Source organism: Euwallacea fornicatus, chromosome 7 (assembly GCF_040115645.1).
Source record: "Euwallacea fornicatus isolate EFF26 chromosome 7, ASM4011564v1, whole genome shotgun sequence".
Taxonomy (NCBI): Eukaryota; Metazoa; Arthropoda; class Insecta; order Coleoptera; family Curculionidae; genus Euwallacea; species Euwallacea fornicatus.
Window position 1 is genome coordinate 339,557 of NC_089547.1, and position 26,919 is coordinate 366,475.

Sequence of the window (26,919 nt, forward strand, 5' to 3'; positions counted from 1 at the left end):
GCTCCAAGTCTCTTACATTCTTCCTTCGCTTAAACGACTTTGGTGCTTTGATGGATGCGTTTGCGAGATTCCTTTGCTAAATATAAAAAAATCTTATACTGTATAGATCGATCGTAACTGAAAGGAAGAATGCTTTGAATACGAGAGTATAAAATCGAACTCGCGTGTTTTGCTCGAATTTAATTATGGCTAATCCGCAAGCAGTCCCAAAGAATAAGACAAACAAAACGGCCCTCCACATCCGTGCTCATTTGACGGATCAGAACGGCTTAAATAAATATAAATCCGCTATCATTGTTTATTTTAAAAACCTTTTCAAGTTTAGACATAGGGAGACGTGCTTGCAATAATGCCTCGGATTATTGAGTCTTACTGAACCCTCTATATTCGCAGGAATTTTTAAGATGTGAGATGAGCACCTGTCTGTCTTTGTTTCCATACAAAAGGTCTCCACTGAAAAGAGTCACTCAATATTTTAAAAACTATTTTGTACAGTTCGCCAATACAGCACAGACTTCATTGATTTTTCCCAGATTTGCGAGTATTTTTAAACCTCCATTAGGACGCTCTTAAGGCGTTCAGCTTTCAAAAGGAGGGTTAGGAAGTTTTTTTTCGATTCAAAAGTTTTTTGTAGTTTCTAGAATAAGCTCTTAATAGGAATTCGAATCTCACATCACGAATGGGGATATTATGTGTCTAGCTTGGGTGTTATTCAATGTCAATGACCTTGATAGGATTGATGATTTTATATTGAGACATCAAAAAGGTATAGGTGTCTTTGAAGCTTTGAAACGACGCTCTGGATTCGTTCAGGATTATTTTATACAACGAAATTGGAAGCTGTATTGCAGAATATGAAATCACTGATAGGTTTTATTGCCCGTGTTATCGGAGACTGCCGCCTTCATGGTTCAAAATTTAGCATTCGCGTGGAAACCAATCGGAGAAAATTTCAGAATGGATTGAAAATGAAATTCGTATCTGCTATAAGAACAGTTTACTCCGGTCAGATTAAGGAATGAAAAATCTGTTCGTGGCGTGAAATCCCCGTATGGAAATCTTATTTTTGGAACAAATTCGCTAAAAATATCTTCTTGCTATAATAGGTATTTTGCTCCAACAGTTTATTAAGCGGTTTACACAATGACGACGGCAACCATCGGTGGCCTTAATCACGGTTGATCACGGCACTTGTTCCCACAAAGGCGTATAATTTAATTCCAGCCTGAACGAGTTCTGGCTTCCAACCTGCTCACGCAGGGCCATGAAAAATTTACCCCTTATTAGGAATTTCTTAATTCATACTTTAACTCTCTGTTGAGTCTATTGTACTGTAAACCTATGTGCACATTGAAAATCGAACCTTCACACTATGTCAATTTACACTTAACCCTAAACTTCCTTTTGATCGCAAAAACTCTAACAAGCGTCTTTCGTTAAATGAGAAAACGTCGATAGTGCTCAAGCATAACAGGTGGTGCTTGGAAAATACTCAAGAATCGTATTCTTCGTGCCAATCTCTCAGAAATTCATGAGCGTTTCGAATTATTATTCAAAAGTGAAGTGTTTGACGTCGTCTTGGGGGAAAAAGCGAAATAGGCTTTTGTCTTCCAAAACGCATGAATAGTAGGGAAAATTACCGTCTATCTACAGTATTTTGATGAAAGGCCGGTAGCTCAGGCCCGGAAAGTAGCATAAAACAGAAAAATTGATACAAAATTTATTAAATCACTCAAGAAATTATGCTTTAGAAAATAGTCACTCATCATTTAATCGAGAGTTAAAGTGCACATCTTTCTCTAAAAAAAGCTATTTTTTATATATTTTTTACATCCGCAAATAATTACGTTGAAAACGGTCACAAGAACCAAAGAAAAATATAACCGACCAGACAGACAGTATAAATAAACATTTCATAAAAATAACGACCGGTCTAATTCAAAATTTTATAGCTTAACGATATCTCACTTTTGAGGAACACCCACCGAGATGCCCTGTAGATATTTTTAACGTTTTGCAAAATCTGATCTCCTGCAGGTTGTAAAGACTGGATTCATCTCAAAAATTGCAATCGCTATGGAATAAAAGCTAACAGAAAGACTGATATTTCAAACCCTGTAACTGGATAATAAAAGATTTCTCAAATATAGTTTTTATACAGGGTGGTCATTTTTATAGTTTAAGCGACTTTAAAAGATCTCGATAATCCCCAAAAAGGTTGCATAAATTATGACAAAGTTGCGTAATTTGGGCTCAATAAACTGCCTTTTTCAAAATCTCGCGTAATTTTGGAAATTGCTAAAAAAAATATTATTTTCTCCGTGAATCCATATCTGAACAGGTATTAATAAATTGTTCACAACTATGTCATAGGGATGTCTGCCGTCTATAACATGACGTTCTTAGGCTAAAATTCGACGTTTCGTTTTTATGGACGTTTACTTATCGATTTTAACTTTTTAGTTTAATAGTGGAATTGTCTTTTTAGGCAAAATGTACATTCAATTCGTAGAAATTGCTTGAAAAAAAAGAAACTGCCACGAAACCAAAAGAGTATGTTATTTAAAGGAAAAAATGGAAAATAAATAAACGTGAATATCCCTAGGATCCGACTTCGAAATTCGCCATTACCAAATTTATGTGATGCTTAACCAAAATTTTGGTCAAAATGAACGAAGCAAACCGGACAAACATAATTGCATTCCATTATTTTTCCACCATTAAACCGTTCTTCTAACGATTCCTCGAGAGTGTTTAATGAGATTAAAATATTTAATAGCATACACAGTATCCCATTTAAAATTATGAGTTAAAAAAATCTATATTCTACATGTAAAAATATATCGGATATAATTTGCAATTTTTTTTTATATCTAAAAAGACGAATGTTTCAACAGTGCTTTACCTTAAATCTTTTTTTCAGTTCTACTGCCAGTGATTTGATATCAAGGAGGGGTGTGTTTTCTAGGCGATACTATGGATCTGTTGAACAGGTAAGTCATTCTAACTAATCTACATTGATTCACTTCATTCCTCAATTCAGTATACCGCAAAGAGTATCTCACCAAACCAATATTATTCTCTTACATAAAATTTTGACCGCAAGCAATAGATCCATGCAGTTCTTCGCATTTTTTGTAGTAAAAACTGCAGTAGAACCTCGAAAAGTCAAATTGTGGATCGTTAAAATTTGGCAGAGGTCCCACCCTTGCCGGGCGACTGTTATCTCTATGATCGGAGAAAGCACCCTTCAAAAGTATATAAATATGGAAATATTCACCCGATTATAACCATTAATCTTCAGTAATAGATAGCCATCATCACGGATATCCTCTAGCAATATAGCTATTTGATGTGCATTCAACACTTTATATTTTTGTGTTGAAACCCACAACTTCCCTGTTTATAAATGCCAAAAACTTTTTGTATTTTAATACGGAGCATCTTCAACGGCGAAATTTATGATTTTGCATTTAATACCGCATCATTTAACCGATTTAATGGTGTCTATTTGACCTGCATTATTTATATTGCTTGGTAAACGACACTACTTACATTTTCATGGCAGTCTGCAATATGCGTGACAGCTATCTGAAAATATCAATATACAGGGTAGCATTTAGTACAATAACAATAATTAATTCATGGTTTGCTACTCGAGCAATCACGAGAAATTAATGGAAAACGTTGCTTCTTTTTAACTGCCACGATCAACTGCTTTTAGAATTTTATTCATCTAATTGTCTTTTCCAATATCGCTCGGACTGAGATTTTGAGCGCCATATTTTTCGTTTTTCTTCTCATACTTTCCTTCGGATGTCACGTGATCTGACAAAAGTATTCGACATACGAAAAATTATCAGGCAAAATGTGAGCTCCTGAGATACCGCATCTGGTAATTATTCATGAATTTATGACATGATGAATGACAAGCGAGCTCTAATTACTCACAGAGGTATTTGTATCTTACTACGATATTCTCTGTTCCTTAACCTTTCATGGTTTCATTAATAACCCTCGTAGCTAAATAAAACACCGCAAGAAAGGCAGTGCAACATCCATCTGGCTTTCTAGAGACATTTTTCGCTAGAATTTTCCCTTAAGAACTATCTTTTTAACATTTCCGTTCCTTTTCCACATTCATGAGCCATCATTCTTTCAGGCTTGTCGGAAGCTCTTTTGCATCTTCTATGACCTCGTTCGTATTTATTCGGCACCCTAGACACATTGATTCTAAGTGTAAGAGTATATTTGAGCTCAGATCGATCTGACCTACAAATCGAATTCATTTTCCTTTTAGATATTATGTACGACAATGGTTCACTTTACGATCCCTACTTGATAAATCGACATTCGATCCACGCAAAATCCACGATTGATCCCGAATGCCGAATTTAACACTCAAAAACACGCTAAAGACAAATTGCATCAGGATAGTGTGACATCTGGTTGTCTATTCTCCAGATAATGAGATTTTGCGGTAGTATCGACAGACTGGAGTGCACAAAAAGATAAAGAGGAATAATGGAAAATGCCTCCAAAAGGAAATGAAAACTGTTGCTGACACTGCTGCATTTTTATTGCGTATATGTTGAGGTTTTAAGAAGGTATTGTTTGCCTGTTTGTGCTGCCAAAACGGTTTTAAATGATGCTTTAAAGAGGGGGAATATTATCTGAAATATATACAGAGTGTTTCACAAACATGCCGATAAACTTTCAGGTGATGTGGAGCTTATGAAAACAATTATTTAGATGGAATTACGGCAAATGGCCAGCACGGGTCTAGGTGGAAATGTTCTTACTCCAGAAGATGCACATTAATCCCGCCATAGCGTGTCCCTAATTGCATGTCCTTATCCCGAACTGTTTATGAAATATTTGAAAAATATTTAAAAAAAAGAATTAAACACTCTGTATCCTAGAAACGAAGCGATTTCGAACTCAATTTTATTCCATCTAAATATTAGCTTTTATCAGCTCTACATCTCCTGAAAGTTTTGTCGGTATGTTTATAAAACCCTATATATCTATGTATAGTTTCCAAGCTCATGGAAAGACTTACGGCTTTCCATGTGTCTTTGATTTGGACAACATGACGATGAATTAAGTATTATTTTATTAGCATAGAGGCACATAGACAAATAGATCCTTGATCGATGTCGAAAAATAAATTTGTTTTACACAAGCGATGAGTGTAATTACATTCTAAAATACATAAAAAATGAAATATAAATTAATAATATTTCGCATTTAATAATACGTGATGTATGTGAAAACCCTTTAGTAGTAAAAAGAGCAGTTTAAATTTAAAGAGCGACAACATCGCGTAATTTTGGCCCACATGACGCAAAAACTCCAAAATATACAGGGTATTATTTACGTACATTGCCAAATTTCAAGGTGTGATTCATTGAGTGATTGACGGACGAAAAGTTTATATAGCCCTGTAATGCTTCGTTGTCAAGGGACAGGGTGTCAAGGCTTCTTTATTGTTGCATATTTAAAAAAAAAACCTCAATAACAAGAAGGTACACATTAATATGACGTTGGATCTTGGTGACAGTTCTTAATATAGAACAAAGAAATCTCTTGAGATCGAAATTGTTTCTCCTTTCTTGCTAGTGATACGCACAGGAGTTTAACCACGGAAATTTAAGAAAAATTTAACAAGAAAAACACTTTATTAAAACTGCACTGAAACAATTGGAGCACAACTTTTTTAGTAAAAATACATGTAAAAGTAAGGAAATGCCAAATTAAAAAAAAAATCGGACAATGGATTATTAAAATTTTTATTAAAAAAAACAATTAAAAAAAAATTGCCTACCGGCATCTTGCAAAAGGAAGAATTACCGGACCTATGTTTGTATAAACTTTTTGCCTTAAAAGCACTCATTAAAGTTTGACCGCGCATTTAAATAACACCTTGTTTAACAATGGAAAGGTTAGCGCATTCCCCAGACACCATCCCTGTATTTAAGCCCCACCATAACTGGCAACAGCACGAAAATTATTTTAGCGTCTGAACTACTCGTATATTCACAACGTAAAACCCCATAAGTGCATAGTGAGAAGAATAAGGAGCAATATGCAAACTTCGAAATATCAATGCCAGCAAGTTTACCAACTGTTCGATAAAAACCAAATGAACGCCTCTGACTACATTTAGCACCCTAAGGAGCAGGCCCTTCAACGCGTCGGATATTACGAAAGCCGTATCATCGGCTAACAATACACTGTCGTTACCCCGAACTTCTACCTCGATATCATTAATAAAGATCAAAAACATAATATACCAGATTACTGAAAAGCTACCATTAATCGTGCTGTCTATGTTCTAAACAGAAAAGCAGAAAAACAGCAATTCGCAGTGCCATTATTTTCACCAGCTGTAATCTAAGTAAGTCAAACGTGAAATAGGTAAATATTTATCAAATCGGCCTTTCCAGTCGTGCTCCCACGTATTTAATTTCAATAGATGCAACTAAAACCTAAAACATTGAAATCGATCACAAAAATCATTTAGGAAACCACTTTAAATCATTTTTATTTATAATAAATAACGCGAAGCCACTAAGGAAAGGTGATAATGAGCGACAATGAGGAACGTCACTCAAGCGATGGAAACAGGTCTTTTGACCGATGCTCACGTTACTTCTTCCAACAATGTTATCCAGGCCTTCGTGAAAGGAACTGCCTCATTCGCATAATATGCGAATATTTCTGGATAAAGGTACTTTGTTATTCCGAACTTTCACTGTTAAATATTTACGACACAACATCGAAACCTCAGCAAGGCGCAACTTGACGCTGTTCATTTGATCCAAAATCCTTTTTGAAAACATGATGAATACTGCCAACAAATTTCTTTCTATATCGTTCGAGCTTCTATGACAGCATGACATTATCGGAAGGGCAACCATCTGGCAAATATGGAAACCTATTCTACATTGATATTGCGCGAGATTCTATAGTGTGTGACCTAAATAGTCAGCGAAGCGACTTTGGGGGAGAACAAGATTCACGTACAAGCTTGTTTTCAACAAGATGTTGGTTTATAAGTCAAAGTACATACTTTATAAAGGCAAATACCTTTGAGGAATGTCACATACTATTGCGTGTTAATGGATTCTTGTTTCAGTTGCAGCAACCTGAAGTGGATGGTCATGAGCATTGCAGAAGGTTTCGCATTGAAAACGGCGATTCTCCAGGGGAAAAGGACGCAGTAAGTGCTGGACCCCCTTTAGCAGAGCCCCCCAGTTAGCGATCAAGCTCTTTCGCATAATAACACAATCGAAAAGCACCTTAAAAATAGACGTAAATCTTTTGCTTATTGTTTTGAAAAAAACGATTTATTTGTTACGCAAATCGGAATTATAGCGAATTTTTATAAATACAGAGATAAATGTGGAGAAAACTTGTGATATCACATGCAAAACTCGTAGGAACTCCACATTTAACAAGAGCTTTACTGAAATATCTGACATTAAAACTAAAAGAGGGAATTATTTGAACATTTGATAACTCGTAAACTTCGCTAAATGTAAAGAAGGCCTAAGTTGCACTAGGGTCAATTGGGAAAATGTAAACTGTTTTCACACCTTTAAAATTGAAATTTAGTTTTTGCATTTAAATAACTTTTTTTTAATTAGAAATGGGAATATAAAGAAATTATGCTTTCTCCTTTAAGGTAACGATGAGTTTTTTTCTACAAAAACATTATATTTGTAAAAAAGTTTATTTACTCTACCATGTATGGTTTTACAATTAGCCCTGACCTGTCGGGGTACCGTACCGTACCGGTAACCGTTACTTATAGAAATGCAACCTGATAAACTTTACTAATAAACTAATTACTCAGGTACTCTCCTATACTGGCACAGTTGACAGAAATGTACACAGAATTCTTGTGCCTTTTAATTTAATCACAAAATAGAAGAGATTGGGATTCCTTTTCATGAAAAAGTAATACCAATCCTCACCATGGATCCCATCTTTAAAAGGGGTCTTCGATGCCTTAGCCTTCACGTATTCTCCAACCAATTATCGCAGTTCTACTTTGTCGCATGGAAGACCCATTCTCGAAGTTGCTATCAAACAGTTCTTAATTTCTTTTTCCATTTCTGCCAAGAAAACGTGCCTACGATCCAGTTTAGTAAGGTTCGTGAAAATTTTTCTTCCTGATATTCTGTTGTAGATAGCAACTTTTGGCAATCCATAATAGCTTTTCGCTTCACGATAAATCTTATTTCGATTGATGACATCTTCAACAACATGTGGTAGGTGTTCTGCGGAATATAAGGGTCTTTCCTCCTTTTTAATATAATTGCGTGGCATGATATTAGGTCGTGTAGTATGAAATGAGTAGATTCTCGAAATGCCACATTCAACTGTGAATAACTTCACTCTAAATCTATATTTGGACTTGACTTTTTTATGTGAAAAAGGCACATTCTTCCTCTTTCGATCAGAGTTTAAAGCGTTAAAAATTATTGAAATCTGTTATTTTTATAAAAATTTTTGTGCGACCATGCAAAATAGTGAAATTCGTGTGGTAATGAAATATGAGTTCCACCGTGGAACCACAACAGCTCAGACGGTCGCAATATTAATGACGTGTTTGGTACTGAAGTCACTTCATAGCAAACAGTATCTCGTTGGTTCATGAAATTTCGTCCTGGCAATTTTGACCTAACAAATGAACCACGTGGACGACCTAAAACTCAAGTGGATAACGATCATCTGAAAGCCGTGGTGGAAGCGAATCCACGTCAAAGTGCGTTCGAATTTTCGTTAATATTCAGTGTAACCAACAAAACAATATTGACTCATTTGGCTGAAATTGGTGAGGTGAAAAAGCTGGACAAGTGAGTACCGCATGAGTTGAGCGACATACAGAAAGAATGACGTCTCGAAGCTTGTGTTTCGTTGTTGTGCCGGCATAATAACGATCCATTTTTGAATCGGATTGTTACTTGTGATGAGAAATGGATCCTACATGACAATACCAGACGTTCATCGCAGCGGTTGGATCAAGATGAACCACCAAAACATTGTGCGAAAAAAAATCTTCATCGAAAGAAGCTTATGGTGTCTGTTTGGTGGTCCAACGCAGGTGTCATCCATCACAGCTTCATGAAACCTGGTGAATCGATTACGGCTGATGTCTACTGCCGACAACTGACCGAAATGATGAGGCAACTGACGGTTAAGCAGCCAAGATTAGTCAATCGAAGCGCACCGCTATTGTTGCACGACAACGCTCGGCCACATACCGCACAAGTCACCTTGGCCAAGCTACAGGAGTTGGAATTGGAAACTCTTCGTCATTCACCGTATTCACCCGACTTAGCACCCACTGATTACCACTTCTTTCAAAATTTGGATAACTTCTTGGTAGGGAAAATATTCAACTCCGACGAGGCTGTCAAAGTTGCCTTCCACGAGTTTATCGACTCCCGGCCTGCAGGCTTTTACAGCAGGGGAATCAATGAACTTCCCGTTAAATGACAGAAGTGTATTGATAACGGTGGTGCATATTTCGATTGACAATAAAAACATTTCATATGAAAAAAAATGACTAAAGTTTCAATTCAATTCTACTCATTTCATACTACACGACCTAATAAATGCTGTAATAAATTAAGATCCATTTATGTGCGTTAAAATGGTTTTGGTTATGAATTAGATCGTGTTTTTATACTTATAGTAACTTCCAAAGATTGTTTACACTTGCTCCGGAAACTCGTTCACATTTAATCCACCAACACCAAAAACTTGGAGTGATTGTAAACATTTTCGTAAAAATTAAAAACCAATGCATATTTCAATTATTCATTGTTAAAAACAATGCTTTACCCATGCTCAACAATATTCCACTTCATACAGTATACTTACCATATGAAATGTGGATTCAAAAGAAAAGAAATTCTCACAATGCTAAATCTGCTCACGCCGATAAATGTAGAGTCGCAAAAGTGATGCAAAAAATGTGTAAAAACATGACTAGAAAATAAAAAATTAAATGGGCACGCAGAGTAGAGAAGTTGAGTAAACGATTTCGTACTCTTTTTCAAATGCTGATGCTCGAATTTTATATTTTTAGGGTCATTTACATTTACCCCAATTGACCCTATATTATCGGTCACTGCGCGTGCAACCACGGTTTTATTATCGCCCGGTATTCTAGGAAGCGGCAAAATTCACAAAGGGACTACGTTATACGACAAACTTCCACTCTATTATTATATTTCAATCTCATATTCAAATTCAATAAGCAGCGTATCATAGCAGCATTTCTGAATAGCCCGCGCTACGGAAAAATAAGTAAATTGAAATCCCACTTTGTTTTCATAAATTTTTACTGCTTGAAGTCATAGTTTCTGAAAAATTTTAGAACAAACTGGGCCTTTCCTAGCGAAAAAACCTTTTGTTTCACGTTTTGTCATAACAATGTTTTGTTTAAGATGTTTGGCTCCCCTAGCACCCCAGTTCTGGAAAACCCGGAGTGCCAGACAAGATGGTACTTCAAATATTTTCTTGGAAAATGTATGTTGCATTAGTGCGAGAAACAAAACTGTTTTGAAACAAATATTTTGCATTGCAGTGCATCAAAACTACATTGGGGTAGACAACGACAAATCGCCCTTCTTCCTTAGCATAGTTCTGAACGAAGATAATAATAGCTGCGTTCCACTGTACAGAGCCATACTTTTTAAGAAAACTGTTAAGTATTATCTTACCAAAAATCCTTTGAGCTCCATGTTAATAAGAAGTTTGTCTGTCTGTTGCAGGGTGCTCACAAAATATCTCTTCCAATACCTCAAAATAAAGTTCTGACTGTGAAACAGATTCTCTCAAACTTCCCCAACATGGATAAGGTGGAAAAAGGACCAAAAGAAATATTCTCTCCAGATATCCAAAAAGATTTACTTCTTTTAGAAGAACAGGAGGGATCCGTTAACTTTAAGTTTGGAGTAATTTTTATGAAACAAGGCCAAACTAGCGATGATGAAATTTTAAGCAACGGTACGTGTTTGAGGGCAAACTTTGACCACTTGGAGGACTTAATCAATTTAAAATGGCTTTGCGGAAGAAAATTAACTTCCTTTTAAAGTTGTTTTTAAATGAACTCGAACATTGCGAACCGCAGCAGGTGTCCTTTAGCTTTTGCCCATAAAATTTAATTTCTGGTTTGGGGCTCGGCTGCAGGACGCGACCAATTAATTCAGTCTCATTTGTCTCTCTGTTGTAGAATATGGCAGTCCGAATTTCGACCAATTTCTCACCCTTTTAGGCGATAAAATTAGATTAAAAGGATGGGATAAATATCGGGGGGGATTGGACACTAAGGGTAATTTAAGGCACATCAAAAGAACGCGTTTGTATATAACATATTTTTGTGGTACCGTAGGTGACATGACGGGTAAACATTCGAGGTACACGGTATATGAAGGCCATGAGATAATGTTTCATGTGTCCACGTTGCTGCCTTATTCACGGGATAATCGACAGCAAGTCGAGAGGAAGAGACATATCGGGAACGATATTGTAAATATTGTCTTCATAGATATAGAGAGCGACGATCAGAGTGAAAATGTACACGCTCAATTCAACCCTACGTGTATCAGGTCACAATTTACTCGTATCCTTTTTCTGATTCGTGCTTTTTGCGAAAACTAGCGTGATGTTAATAATTCGAACCACATGTCCAAGACCATATCAACATCCTGGTAAATTCACCAATGAAATATTTTCCTTAGAAATGAAAAAATTATCCCACGCCTTTCTTATATTTAATAATTTCCACGGCAACTATCTAATTGCTGAAGTTATCAAGCTTAAAACTTAACAACATTCGATTGAACCGTCTAGCTAAGACTCCAAATTTTATGCAGCCGTCCAGTACTCTCCGTTTCTGAAATGCATTTTCGCTAAATCCGCGTGTAAAGTTGCATATGTAGAAAGTTTTGTAAATAAGAAAACGGCACACACCGAGTGTTGAAAACACACCCACACTTTAACAGAAAACACAGGTAACATTTGATCTTTTCACATTTTGATTCATCCAAATAATTCTGCAACCGAAGGGGTAAGATTAGATACAACGCACTAGAGACTTTTCGCCAAAGGATGACATCACACCCACAATTCATCAGGCAACTCCCACCCAATGCTTGAAATTAGGAGTAGTCTGAGTCGCATTTTCGTCAGACGGCCCTGCAAAGTTGACTACCTAGAAAAACCACGTATGGGCACATGCGCAACAAGCAGGTGCCCGTGAAACGGTCAACCGGACGGTTGGCCGCACCACGGGTACACGGTTGGTGCGTGTGTGCCCTAAAACTAAAATCACACTGATGCTGACATTTGGTGTCGGATGATTTAAGAGAATGAAAATTGAACAAATTAAACAACAGATTGAACAAATGTTGCAATTTAAAACAAATTCTAGATATTTGACGGGCAATATGGCAAATAAATAATAGAGAAAACTCTGGACATTTTTATGAAACTGAACGAATTACACTATCTCCAACTCGAAAGCCGCAATGTGGCCTGAAATTCAAATTTCCGATATTCTTCTAACTTGCAGATTTTCAGTTTTCATCACTTTACGCAGCGATCTGCAAGATTGCTTCCAGTGCAGTAAGATAGCCCAGATGTGTCCTTTTTCGTGTCGTAATGCAAAACGGTGGAGAGGTTTCAAATAACAGAGCTTTTCCGACTAGATATGCGAACCGTACAAGAGTAAAAATTTGCTGCTTCTGATAATGTCTATATTTAATCCGGCTTCAATATTCACCTATACATGACTGAAAGCTTCCAAAGTGTTACGATCCTTCGAGACATGTCGCGATTACTCGATATTTACGACTTGTAAAACACCGCTATCAAATCGAAATTTTCGAAAATTTGCATATCGTTTTACCATAGTAAATTTCACTTTATGGATTCCGTTCAACCAAACGCTGATCGCCGCGGCCTTAAAGAGTTTTTAGTATCAGAAAAAATAATACGTATGTGATGAAGTCCGTATCAACAAAATCGTAAGACAAAAAAATAATCGTTAAAAACGATAAAATGGCATCACCAATAATGCCAATCGGGAAAGTTCATATTATTAAATTTGATTTTTTTTCCACCATTTGCGAATTTACTATGCAGCTCCTTGAAGTTTTGCGCCTATAATCATTCACACTTATCTTCGCGCTTGAACATATTAAATTATTTGGTTATTAATTGGAATTTGGATCAGCAAAATAACAAGTCAAAATCCAAAAATTGTCGACGTTTTCTCTCAACCTTAAAATATTGCCATGTTCAAAGATTGTATTTTCCTTTCCCCTGTCCAATTTCAGATAAGGACTAACCCTTCACTAAACCCAGGAGGATTGTAACAGCACATAACTATCAAAAGAACCCATTAGCTTCCACAAATGAATTACTATCATCCCTTATTCTCCATCAAAAATCTTAAACTCTTAACTTTGCGATATTCCCATTTGAAACAAACCAGTGCTAAATGACTGTGTCTGTGACGGACCCAACAAGTTAATCACTCAGGGTAATGTAACGCGAAATGAAAATTTTAATTAAACCTCCCTAATACGATTGCGGAATAAGAAACCATTAAGAGTTTTAATTGAACGCTCTTTTAGCTATAATTATTCCGAAATACTTGAAAATTAATGCAAATACGTTAAATACAGGCACGCCGTTTTTAAACCTTCTGGACACGATTCTACAAACTATAGAAAACCTTAACACGCATCTTCCAGATATTTTCGCAGTGGTGAGCAACAATGCAAAGGGTGACTACCGCTTTTCGGTGTTTTCAGACGAGGCGGTCCCCCTATTTGGACCAAGCCTGCCCTGTCCCCCCATTTTCAGTGATCCGTATTTATTTCGGGAATTCTTATTGGTGAAGCTAATAAACGGGGAGAAAGCCACATTTGAAACTCCAACTTTTGCCCGCAAGCGAGAGAGAACTTTGGAGATGCTCATCAAGGACTTGCATTCGGAACATGTTACGGATGCTAGAATAGTAAGAGGAATCACGAACTCATATTTTAGTTATATCAGTCCCTTATAAGGTTATATGAAGCATGGAAACGTTAAAGATGCGGAATTTCCAATAGGATTCTAATAGCACACAGTGTTTTGGAGATAAATATTTGCCTTCACACTACAGGCTGGAGCTGTTTAAACGGGCCTAAGATCGTTCATTAAGTTTAATGCATGTTTTCTTAGGAAATCGCTTTTAGATTCACGCAACATGCCCCTTTAATCTGAATATTCACTGTAATTTATTTGCCTGCTACCAAAATATTCATAAACCATCTTTGTTTTCCGTGTTTATCCCCTCAGAAAAGCATGTTCCAATATTTCAACCGGCGCTCATACTTTAATTAATTAGGAAAATTGCGAGAAAGCATGAAAACCGGTCTAAAAATTTCAGATTTATCTTATGGCACTTGGTTAATTATATTCAAAATGTATGGGGACTTTTCAGACGATGCTAAATAGAAGAGCCTTTTCGGATGTACTAGCGGACACGCCTAGACATTCCAGGTTAAAGGAGGACTCAAGGCAAATCGAGTTTGTACGAATCGGTCAAGCTCTAAAGTTGGAGGCAATCGTCAGGGGAGATGCACCAACTAGGTAAACAATTGATATATTAAATTATTTAAGCAAATAACTGTGCATTAAAACTTCCGTATAAACTTGTCGCCTTAAATCTGAAACATTTAAAAAGGTACTACCGGCATCATCCGTGATTTGTGCAACAGACCTTTATGGTACGCGTAAGTACACTTTCTTCACGCTCAAGAGAGATTATATAGAACTTTTAACTATTACGAAGGCTTATTGGCGTCGAGAAATATTGCACGTGGTAAAAACAATTTTGAAGAAAAACGAGAAATTTGCCAGAACGGTGAGACAAAACGAGTAAAAGCAACTTTCAAGACAAATGGTGCTAGCTAAGGGCCCCCAAAGATTGTGTGTTTTCATACTTCAACTTAACCATAGGCATTAGCGAAAAGACGATGAAAAAAGGAACTTTGCGCTCAGATATCATGCAAACGTTCACAGAATTCACACATTTGCAAACTACTGTGCAAAGCTCCATTGCCGTACTATTCGAGGGTTTTCCTTATTGACCTTTCACTGGCATTTACGGAAGAACATTAAATAAACAAACACATTTAAAGATTTAAAAATAGGACTGGCGCAATTAAAGGTTATCCAGCTGAAATTCGCCATTTGCATTTTCTCCCCACACCATAAAATCGAAAAAAAAACTAAATTGAGGCAATCCCATGCAACAAATCAGCTTTAACGTTGCTGCTGGTGCTGCTGCTGACTGCTTTAACGCAGGAAATAGAAATCGGTTTATAACGAGGTTAAGCAAAACTTTAAAGGAAAAATCGTGATAAAAGGAATTGACTGACCTGGGTTTTGTTTCTTGCTATTGCTGAAGCCGAACATTCAATTCACGGACGACATTGATCCATATTCCATAGACCATGAGTTCGCAGTCTCGCTCAGGCTGTTTCATGCTTAAAAAAACAAAACAAAAATATAAGCAAAAACATAGTGAAAAGGGCTCCATGACAGATGGCAAAGTTGTTACATCATTCTCATATGCCTATTTGCACAGGTCCTAGAAATAAATGAAGTATTATGCTATGAGCGGAAACTTCATCCTTAAGATGGAGTAGGAGGGCAACCAATAGTTTCTTACTCACGTTCAAATTTCAGAAAAATTCGGGACGAAAAAGCGCAGGTTGGCAAATGTGTGATAGTGTGTGATATATAGTACGATTGTTCGAAAAATGTTTGTAATGTTTTGTGAAACCTGGAAAGTTGCGTAGCGCAACATGTAGTATATGAACCTGTTACGTTCCACTGCACAATTTTTTCACTCATCCAGTTATCACGATAAATTATTGCGCAACAGCATATGCCATACTAATAAAATTTAAATTATCGGCTAGAAGAGGGAGAAGCCTTCTGGGCCAAATTCAGCTCCCCCCTGCACCGTTTCTCTCTGCCTTGCGACGCATGTATAATGTAATTTCACCCAGCAACATTCTTTAAACCACGTTTGAAACTAATAAATCGCCTTTGGCTTCGGACAATTTTTCCTAAGATGACCATCAACTTTGCAGTTTCATCAAGTCATTGCTTGTGTGCTTGGATCGTTAAGGCTTAGCCTCAACAAGAGAAAAGAGGCACGATTTCTACCCATTATTCCGTTGTAAAAATAACAATAAAACCAATAATTCTTTGGTACATTCCGGTCTATTTCTAACACACTTCAGTGATACCGTACTGACGTATCCCAGCACGAAGATTTAACGGTCGCCTGGACATCGTGATAAGGACACGCCGTTAGTTTTGCTGGAATGGCGAAGTTCTACAAGTACATTTAGTGCAAAGGGCTCAGACTTTTATGTTTCCTGATTGATAGTGTTGCGAATTGCTCAAAACGAGGAGAATTAATAAAATAACTCGAAAGAGCGTTTTGCTATTAAACTGAATAAATACTAATAATTATTTTCTTGTGCTAAAAACCGCTAGTGTCCCGCTAAAACTTGCACACCATGTTTTTCCTCAAAGATGCATGTTTGGAATGTGGTTCATACAGCGTGTCCTTGAACTACCTAGCCAAATTTCAGAAGGTGGTTCTACACATCGAATGCTGCCAAAAATGTAAGGTAGAAAATTTCGAAAGGCTGAGCCCACTATGAGGAAATTTCATTTTTGATTTTTAAGGACTTGTCCTATTTTGTAATCTAATTGTCCCCATATTTTCCTTTGAATTGTCGCTACGAAAATTCAATAGTACCATTAGAGAGCCACTTAAATTTCCTATTATAAACAAACATTGCGAGTTCATCTCATTTTGCACTTCCCTGTCATTCAGAGGCCTAAATGTAAAACTACTTTATTACCCTATGCCTGCTTTACTTCCTTTTTGTTAAACTTTCAATTGTCTATTGCTCCAAAAGATTCCCCATCTTACCCCATTTCTCACTTCATGAAAAACGTCTGCAACCCAGTTCATTGCTATCGCGATACCGTTTTTGAGTTTACCTTACTTTTAAAAGAGTGAGAAAGGTGTCGATTATTGAAAACCACTTGCACACAGAAAAACTCTATTTGCCAAAATTGAAAAACATTTTAAACAAAATACCATAAGTTATAAATATTGCTCAAAACGCCCTCCCTGTTGGCGCAAACACGACCTGTAGGTCCGAAAAATGGTCTGGATCACCTATTTGGACCCAACCTCAATGTATCCTTTATCCAAGTTCTTCAACTGTGTCAACATTAACTTTGTGCACAAGTGGTTTTAACATATTTCAGATTTTTTACCAATTGTTTTTTCTGTGCAAATGATTTGCAATAACTGACTCCTTTCTCATTCGTTTAAAAATAAACTAAACTCAAGATACGGTACCACGGTAGAAAGGTACTTAGTTGTAGGTGTTTTTCATAACGAGTGCAATAGCATAAGACGAGGAATCTTTTGTGGAAATGGACAATTGAAAATGTAACGAAAAGAAATAAATAAAAAAGTTTTACGTTCAGGCTTTTGAAAAGTCAGCAAAGTGCAAGTAAGAGGAATTCGCAATGGTTGTTTAAAATAGGAAATTTAAGTGGTTTTTCAAGGATGCTATTGAAATTTTTCTAGCGGCAATGCAATGGAAGATACGGGGGCATTTAGATTACAACGCACGATAAGTCCTCAAAACTTAAAAAATTTAATTACCTCAACGTGGATAGATTTTGCCGACATTTTTCTACTTAACATTTTTGATAGCATTTTATGTGTAAAACCACCTCCTGAAGTTTAATTAGGCAGTTTAGGGACACCCTGTATAGCAACCTGGTCAGCGGCTCGCAGTCGGCCGTTATTAAAATATCCGAGCGGCCGTTAATAATGTTGTTGAAATGTTCCAGAAATAGAGGTCTCCTAAGCAAAAATGCTTACTCTAACGCTGTTTTGTTGTTGCCGGAATCCTCGGGCATAAATTCCTATTATATTTTCATTCTCACAAGCAAAAGCTATAAGAAAGTTCAGTTAATTTCGTTGATTGAGACAAAGAGCTTTCTCCGGGAATTTAATAACGCAAGTGCTCGTTAGCTTTAAACTAGTTCCACATATTATGAAGAAGAGTTGTTGAGTTTATAATATTGCGTTATAGTTTGGCTAGTACCGGAGCAGCAGGCTCCGTGTTTAAAAGATCTCCATGGGAGGCCAACTGTTTCTATCCAGTTTTTCCATCACATCCCGTCTCTTCAGGCGATTCTTGGGGAGAAAACAAGCTCATTTTAGCTACCGATGAAGGGACTTTTGTTGTTGAAGGTCTGCGAAGTAGTAGGTGGTTCATAATTCAAAATTACACAATATCCTGGTTATTTTAGATGGAACATCTCACAGACAAGTCTTTGACAAGTCTCTACAAGTTCGACAACTGAACGTAGTGGAACCTCATGGAATTCTCCTTCTCAGAGCTGGTGCTTCACATAAAGACTGCAAAGTTTATGTTTTCAGGCTGTCTCAACTCCAGTCTCAAACTGACGTAAAAACTCGAATGGATGTTAAGGATTACAGAATGGAGAGAACTCGTGGAGCTAATTTGTATGCCTTGTCGCGCCCTGGTTAGTGTACAGGGACATTTAATTAAGTCTCACTTTCCTATTTGTTATTTAAACCATCTAAAGACCCTGTCGAAAGCAAAGTTCCATCGGGAGTTATTTTGCTTGCCGTTAAATGTAACAAATCCAGATTCATTAGGTGTTCTATGACGATGATTTAGGAACACATCACAATTATCTTGAATAGCTTTTGAACAAGTTTAATGAAAATATTTTTCACTACTCGATATTACAATATATTCTGACGAATCACGTTTTACTAACAACGGCATATTTAATAGAAATTTACTTCAGGTATTGGGTAAAAAAAAATGGATAACGATTTCGGCAACACAATTTTCGAAAATTTGGAGTTAACGGTTGATTAAAAATAGTTAAACTAAGAGCGGAGTAAAGGCTCGATTTTTTTGCAATAATCACTTAACTGCCAGTCCAGAAAACTATCATGAAAAAATAAATCTTGATGTGAATAGCTCCTGATGTGATTCAAGAATAATTAGAGATTACCTAACCACGAGCGTTAAAGAAATGTGGATATTTTACATTGCTTTCAACGCGTTTCTTCTGATTTACGCATCTATTGCGAACTTTTAACGTACGGCAATCACAAAACGTCAAAAACTTAAATTTTTCCGTGAAAATTCTAAGGAAAAAAGGCAACTACCATTTTCGATACTAGAAATGAGTTTAGATAGGTGCAGAAAATCAAATATATTATCAATATGTATATCACTTTTATTACAATTGTGTGTAGCCGCCCTTAAAGATTTTCAAAACATATGCATTGTTTAAAAAATATATTAGTTTTTGAAATCTTCAGTTTTGCAAGTATTTTAGAGTATGATTTTTGCAATATGATATCTAAATATTTTCTATGAAAACACTGTTCCCAAGGAAACTGATAAAAAAACACAGTTTTTTCTTTATGAAATGGTCCGAATTTAAAATCGTATAAAAGTGAGTGAAAGTTACCTTAAAAACGATATTATATTCATTTGTGGTATCAAAAATAGCAGATGCCTGCAGCAGCACATAGAAAGAAGAACGCAATTTAAAATATCACACAAACCTCTAATAACCAAAAAAGAAAAAAAACAACTGGTGATTTATTATATTTATATTTCAGGATTTATGAGTTTTTGATGACCCTCTGCTGCTCTAATTATTGTCGAAAGGTGTGACATATCTCAGAAACAGTGTTAAATAATTTTTGCCTCAACGGACGTGCTGCACTAGAAACTTAATAAAACATAAAAAAATGGAATGTAAATTTAATACAACCGTTAAAAAATGGCTCCGACTTCTGACATTTTCTCAATTAATGCTATTTTGAAAATATTATATTTAACTTCGCAATACGAAGCCGACTTTGGCCAGTTAAAAAATTTAATCCAAATACGATTTCGACAAATCCAAACCTTTTTGATAAATAGACTACGTAAATCAAAATGATTCACGTCATATATGTTTTTTAAACAACTCCAAAAGACCTAACCAAAGGATAAAAATATATGACTATGTGTGTTGTCAGCACGGCGGACATTAATCTAAATTCACGAATTATCAAGGGCTCTATCCTGCAAACTTCTATAACCTGGAAAGTTTCTGACTTCACTTCAATATGGAGTCTATTCATAGTGCCGGGAAATTTGTACGAAAGAGCTTTAGCCTTAATCGTTTAATCGTTAAAAATTATAATTTACTTCGTACATACCGGGTGATATTAATAATGTTACGAGCGTTGCTCACTTGGAGTTTACTTTTAACATATGAAATTATAGAAGTCGACTCAATTTGTATATTTCCTGTCCCTTTAAATTAAAGGTCGTAATGCTTTTTGGTAAATAAAATTTCGTTTTTAAGTGTCCTTTCAACAGGAATAGACCTGTAATAATTCATTTTCTATATAGTGGACGTTTATAGGTGGTGCTCGATTACGAATGTGTGTAGCTGTAGGAAAGAAGTTGTTGATGTTCCAATGGAAGCATTCCGCAGCATGGACAGCTTGGTGTCCCGCTAGCGACACTGACACTATAGAGGGATTTACGTTTTTTTGGGTATACACCCAACCATTAACTCATGACCAAAAGAGTATTAAAAATGTCCTCGTTGACTATGTTAGGAACTCAACCTAAGCGAAACTCCCACCATCTTAACCATCCTCGACAATGTATGGAGCCCAATTTCACCCACCCATGGAGACATATTGGTTTGTGTTGGTTACAAAAACCATTGGGACGTGGTGAACGGTCGTTCTGGTCAGGCCCAACATCTTTATACAGTAGATGGGAATAGGGTTCATCTTGTTGCTGCCTTGGATCTATACGAAGACCAAGAAATCCAGCTGATGCTTTGCTACAACCGTAAGTGTCTCTGTCTAAGGTTCGTCTTCATTTACGTGAGACGGCAATAAAACTTTTCGTATCAGCATTTTTCACTCAATCACACAATGTTATTTTATGAGTTACTGAGACAACGATGAAGAGTGTCTGAAGTCTTTCTCCTATCAAGTTTTAGTACGGCTTAACGCGTTATACTGGAAACTTTGGCATTTAAGTACGTGATCAAACAGGAGCGTTACGGAATTCCAAAATTATGATTTTAAATGAGAGTGAACTTTGCATATTTTAGATTAATCTAAACAGTTATATGCATACGTCAGGGTAAAATAAAACCATTCTAGTGAGAAAGAGTAGATAATATATTACCCACGTCATTAAATATTTACATATACATAATGAAGAATGATGTCTTGTCCTTGGCAAGAATCACTTAGAAGATACAACTTCTTTTAGAAATAACGACCACAAGTGACGTTATGACATTATGACTTCGATTAGTGTGTAGTAAGTGATAAAGCAAGTATCTGAATCCACAAGTAAGTTCGTTAGTTAACATCAAGTAAATGCATTTACATTTAGAAGATAACACGAGACGCAGGTAATTAAAGTTCATTTGAAACATAAGACCAACTGAAGTGGTGGCCATTTATTTTATTCGTTTTGTTATTTAAATGTGATATACTAGTAATTACTGAACATGAAGATTTGGTCTTCACTCTCGACAAAAACACTGGCTATCTCAGTTTAAAAAAAAATTATATCGTCATACGTATACAAGGTGTTCATTTCTCGACCTCAACCACGAGGATCACGTTGACCATAAAAGATACGGGATCACCTAAGCTGGGGCAAAGATACTAGACAACTTGCTGTTCAAAAATATTGTGATGAGTTAAATGCTGAAACTTTTCAAAGACAACAAACGGCAACGAATTGAGTTCTCTTCGACCAGGCTTATACCAGAAAAAATTAATGTGTCTTATCGGGGAGAGTAAAATTTTGAAAAAACATATGTAAATGTCGTCCGTTTAAAATCATATCACCAAGTCTTGCATCGAGGAGATATCGAACGGAAGACCACGTGTTCTGGATATAACATGGCCCTGTTGAAGTAAAGTCCCCATCTCCTTTCCCACGTGTTATTCATGGATGAGTGCAAGTTTACAAACTAAAGCATGTTCAATCGTCCTAATGAACAAGTTTGGCCCACTGAAAATCCACATAAACACCAAAAATGTCAACCACAAACACGTTTCGGGCTAAATGTACGAGTTGGTTTATTTAACGATAACATTCGGCCCATACATTTACGACAACAATGTAAAAATAAATAACCACAGAGGAGTATTTGCACTGTTTAAAGTACTACCATATGGATTGTGTCGATAAGAAGATTTACATCAATCGCTTGAATAACTTTTAGTTCCAACAAGATATTGCTCTGCCATATATCGCTAAGCAAGTGGGAGATTATCCAACTGAAATATTTCTCGGTAGGGCCATTGTAAACAATGAGAAATACGTTAGCCGGCACGTTCACCAGATCTGTCCCCATTTGATTAGTATTTATATAAAACCACGAAACATTTCATTTATAAATCTGTACCTACCGATATTAATGAAACTTTTTGCCAAAATTACAGTTTTTCAGATACTTTAAAAATCATCAGAATTTTTCAAAATTTGAACGACTTATTCTTAAATTTTATAATGCACTAATCTACCTTAATTTAATCGACGCCATATATATTTTATGATTGCCGAAATCACCATGCTTAAGGTCCAGAAGCGGACACCATGTATATACACTTAAGCATACTGATTATGAATAATCGATTCAAGCATATATGTTTTCTAGATCGCTTTAGATTGCTTGCAAAAAAGTTTTTATCTCACATACATATAACAAATTAATCCTAAACAATTCTAGGGATTTTTTTTATTGAGTCGTTCAAATTAATATTTAAAATTTCACCTCAAGCAATATGATTTTTTAAATTAAATTCGATGACGCATTATAAACAGTTTCGAAATTAGTTCATCACAGAAATTATAAATAATTATTATTATGTTCCATACAAGATACATGCCATTTTCAAAAATTGAACGAGGCCAATAACAGCAACACTTCTACCTCAACCGATTTCGATTTCCACTGGAACTCAGCTCCCACCGATATTGGTATGTATGAAGACCTGACTGAAAGACGCTTGTGTAGCTTTAAGTTTCTATAGTCTGTGCATTTCCTTACGTCATCGCTTTCACATCCAATACAATGGAAATTCGCTTGGTTGTGAATGGTAACCTCATTCACACAATGAGCATGCCGAAGTTACAATTGATCACTAGCAAGACTGACATATTCTTTGCCACAACTGCTCCAGAATTTTTCCCCAACAAGGCAGACCTTCTGCACGTAGACACTAGGCAGCAAGAACTGCAAAAAATTTCTCCACCCTCCAGCCCAAATGGTAACTATGAGTATCTACTAATTTGAAAATATTGCACTTGCAATCTAACCAGAGGTGACGATCGCGTGACAGAAGGGGGTAATTAGCTAAGGAATAGAATTTTAAACATGCAATATGTCCGACAAGAATACTTTATTATCGTTAAGTTCGGCAATAATACTTTGTTCAACGAGTTTGTTATGAAAGCCATCATTCTCTTAGAGAGACGTTTTCATCTCGCGACCCAGACGAGATGAAAACATACTATTAATATGAAAATCGCAGTTTGCGGACTAATACCAGATAATGTACGTATGCACGTTCTTTGCACACTCATGTGAGTGTGAAAAGTGTACTTTTCACATGTTAATTAACAATGATAATATGATTTCGTCCAGATCAAAATATGCAACATAGGCAGTTGCAATGTTTCCGCGGTGCTTTCTGAAGCATTTAGATATTTCATGATCATAAAGTCCGTTTCCTTGTTCAAGCAAAATGTTTTTTTTATTAAAAAATTTTAAAATCATTTTCAAAAAAATTGTGTGTTCGATAAGACTTGCTCTTGAATAATGCCCAAATGCAAAGGAACAAAACGATCCAAGTGTCGAATTTCAAACGAACGCCATCGCTTTTGTTAGTTGTAAGTGGTTAATGAAACGAAAATCCCTATTATGCAGAAACACTTGCTGACGTTTTCAACAGTGACCACAGAAGTATTCATGGAAACCATTTCATTTAACGACAGGTATAATGTCAAACTTCAAACATTGACAACTACTTACAAAAAACTCTTACCAATGGAAGATTCAAAGTCTCTGGTAACAGTATTCTTGCAAAATATCTTCCGTAACCGCCAACATATCATCGACACCACCTTCAAGTTGATCTACGATTACAACACCGGAGATAGATTGACAACCGATTACGAGAAGACCCTGAAGGGCATCTCCACCTTATTAGGCAAAGAAATTCCCAACCAAGTGTTGGTCTATTTGTTCACTTTAGTGGACATGCCTCTAGATTTAATAGAACCTGATGACATCCAGCTGAAGCCCGTCATTGAGAAGATGAACCCGTTGGAGGGGATTCAGGAGACTCAGAATTGCTTGACCGACAATAGCAAGCCGTTGTTGAATGACTGTACTGGAACTAGCAGATTTGAAGAAATCCCGAATACTCAACCTCAAGAGACTAAACCCAAAACGGGTAGATGCAAAAAGAGCGATGTTAAAAAATGTGACAGATCTCGCACTGGCAAAGTTTCCAGTCTTCTGGATCTCGTGGCAATAACGGTAGTGAACAATCACTCTAAACTGAAGAAAACATATCAGAAGAAGTTTGACAGGGCTTGGAAAATGGTGAATTCCAATACGTGCAAAGGGGCGCAATTGGAGCAATGCTACGAAACTTTGAGGGACTTGAACAAAAAGAGGAAGCTTTTGAGGGATATTGAGAACGATAATATCACGGAGGAGGTGGTGGCTGACTTATACCACGATGTGGATATATTCCTGAAGGAGAAGCATGTGTACGAGGCTGTTAATATGGATTTTTTTGAGTGTGCTTCGCAGTGGTCAATGACAGTTATTTTAAATGAATTTAGTTAAATTTGCAGACAATTATTACTTTTTTAAATTGAAATGACCAATATTATTCAATTTGTAAGTTAATTTTCATAGTTTTGTGTTTTTTACATTCGGTATTAGCTTGAAAAGTCGCAAAATATAGTCCGTTGAAAAATTCTCAAAAAATTTCAATTTGTTTGAGGTGCTAATTTTAGTTTAATAAACTGATATGGGCTCGATATTGATCCTGAATACTTTCATTGACTTATTTGGCCCTGAAATCTTGTGAATGCATATTAAAGCATCTTTATTTCACAAATACCGTCAAAATGAAAAAAAATCTGTTAAGCTGACATTGTATCTCGGTAACCGAATGAGAAAGAAGAACCCGGTTGGCACAGTCTCGAGCTTGATATAAGTTCATTTACCGTAAGTGATATTATTAAGACTTTATACCGAATGTTGTAAGTTTCAATTTTAAAGTAGAGTATAAATGCGAACGAAACAATCGACATGTTTATTTTCCGTCCTCTTTAACTTTACGTCTTGCGGATTACGTTACTGAAACAGGCAAGACGGGCAAATTACGTCACACAACTCAAAGAACATCAAATTCATAGTTTGCAGAATTTGGGGTTATTCACATATTTCCTCAATTACTGGGAGTTTTTTAAACGTCACAACGGTATTAATATATGTATACCACAGTTATAACCAGAATTTATACCGCGAAACAGTTTCCAAAAAGTTTCAGTCTTGTTTTTTTTCATCACGAGTTTGTGTTAAATAAAAATATCATAATGTGAAAAAATGTAATAAAAAATTTAAATTAATGGTATGCACAAAAATATGAGAAAGTGCGAATATGTGGATGAAACTTAAAAGATTTCTAGAATCAATCGGTTTTATTACTAAGCCATGGATTTATTTTTTTATTATTAATGGAATTCCATTGCGATGTGTTTTCGTGAGGAATTTGTTTCTAGCTAATACCTTCAGACACCTTTTTCTTCACATAAAACTTCAGGGAAAGAATAATGAAGTTGGTTATAACAAGTGGCATATATCGACGAAAATTCAAACGTTTAGTTGAATTTGCATTTATCCCATTGCAAAAACGTTAGCAAAAAAGATATTTTTGGTGATTTGCTAGCCGGCTGTAACGACGTTACGGGATATAGTATAGTAATTGTAGTATGAAGTCCACACTCCCGGCGATCTTTGAAAAAGAATTCAAAGAATCACCGACATTTTCAAAAAGCAGTATTTTTAACGGCTTTATAGAAAAAGCCCAAGAATTTTTGTTTTACATATTTGACAAACGTATACAGGGTGTCTCTAAAAGGTCTGTACAAAATTCTACCACAGAGTTCTGAGGTCAAAACATGACGATGTAACCCAATTTACCTTAGTCCAAAAGTGGACGGTTTTCGAAATACAGGGCCTCAAAGTGAAAACAAAAAAAAGCAAAACAATTAATTTCTTGGTTGGTAATGCTGCTATCTACACAAAATGTCGTATCGGGCGGTTTTTGGGGATAAGAAATCAGAATCCGTTTACATTTTCGATGCACAATGCAGAGGGCGTTGTCAGCGCTCGATGAACCCTCTTTAAAAGGGCATAACTTTTTCATCACCCGGTATAAAATTTATTTATGACTAATCTTGTGTTTTCCTACATTTTTTAAGGAACAAAGGTCTCTTGTTAAAAATCTCTACGAGGCTTCTTTCTTGAGATATTTGAAGCTTAAAGTTCGCTGCATGTCTTGAACAATAATTTTAATGTACTACATATCTATTCGTACAGTTGGATCGAAAAAAATCAAAACTTAAAAAGTCTTCAATTCTTATCCTTTTATTAAAATTTTCATGTTTTTATTTGTGCATA

The 26,919-nt window shown here is 36.1% G+C and overlaps 3 protein-coding genes across 9 annotated transcripts in view; 2 read left to right on the forward strand and 1 right to left on the reverse strand.

Moving 5' to 3' along the window:
• Window positions 1-26,919, reverse strand: part of LOC136340127 (putative gustatory receptor 28b) — a 287,924-nt gene that overhangs the window by 250,195 nt on the left and 10,810 nt on the right. For both annotated transcript variants that reach the window (XM_066283933.1, XM_066283932.1), the window contains one exon: window positions 15,456-15,563. The gene's annotated coding sequence lies outside the window, so the exon portion shown is untranslated. The remainder of the gene's footprint in view (window positions 1-15,455; window positions 15,564-26,919) is intronic.
• The window catches only part of LOC136340113 (GTPase-activating Rap/Ran-GAP domain-like protein 3), a 94,037-nt gene that overhangs the window by 61,491 nt on the left and 5,627 nt on the right, over window positions 1-26,919 (forward strand). For 5 of the 6 annotated variants that reach the window (XM_066283894.1, XM_066283890.1, XM_066283891.1 and 2 more), the window contains 15 exons: window positions 2,924-2,993; window positions 7,142-7,225; window positions 10,467-10,548; window positions 10,607-10,725; window positions 10,794-11,028; window positions 11,255-11,353; window positions 11,414-11,644; window positions 13,782-14,047; window positions 14,516-14,664; window positions 18,219-18,379; window positions 18,439-18,675; window positions 20,596-20,729; window positions 20,795-21,035; window positions 23,097-23,195; window positions 23,249-23,485. In XM_066283894.1, coding sequence (XP_066139991.1) covers window positions 2,924-2,993; window positions 7,142-7,225; window positions 10,467-10,548; window positions 10,607-10,725; window positions 10,794-11,028; window positions 11,255-11,353; window positions 11,414-11,644; window positions 13,782-14,047; window positions 14,516-14,664; window positions 18,219-18,379; window positions 18,439-18,675; window positions 20,596-20,729; window positions 20,795-21,035; window positions 23,097-23,195; window positions 23,249-23,485 — 2,444 coding nt within the window. The remainder of the gene's footprint in view (window positions 1-2,923; window positions 2,994-7,141; window positions 7,226-10,466; window positions 10,549-10,606; window positions 10,726-10,793; window positions 11,029-11,254; window positions 11,354-11,413; window positions 11,645-13,781; window positions 14,048-14,515; window positions 14,665-18,218; window positions 18,380-18,438; window positions 18,676-20,595; window positions 20,730-20,794; window positions 21,036-23,096; window positions 23,196-23,248; window positions 23,486-26,919) is intronic. The other variant, XM_066283895.1, reaches the window with a different exon arrangement.
• On the forward strand, window positions 23,502-25,807 carry LOC136340131 (uncharacterized). Its single transcript, XM_066283942.1, has one exon. The coding sequence runs from the start codon at window positions 24,139-24,141 to the stop codon at window positions 25,072-25,074; it is 936 nt and encodes a 311-aa protein (XP_066140039.1). The 5' UTR covers window positions 23,502-24,138; the 3' UTR covers window positions 25,075-25,807.

Coding starts and splice junctions, on each gene's coding strand:
- LOC136340131 (XM_066283942.1), top strand. CDS start 24,139: ATGCAGAAACACTTGCTGACGTTTTCAACAGTGACCACAGAAGTATTC.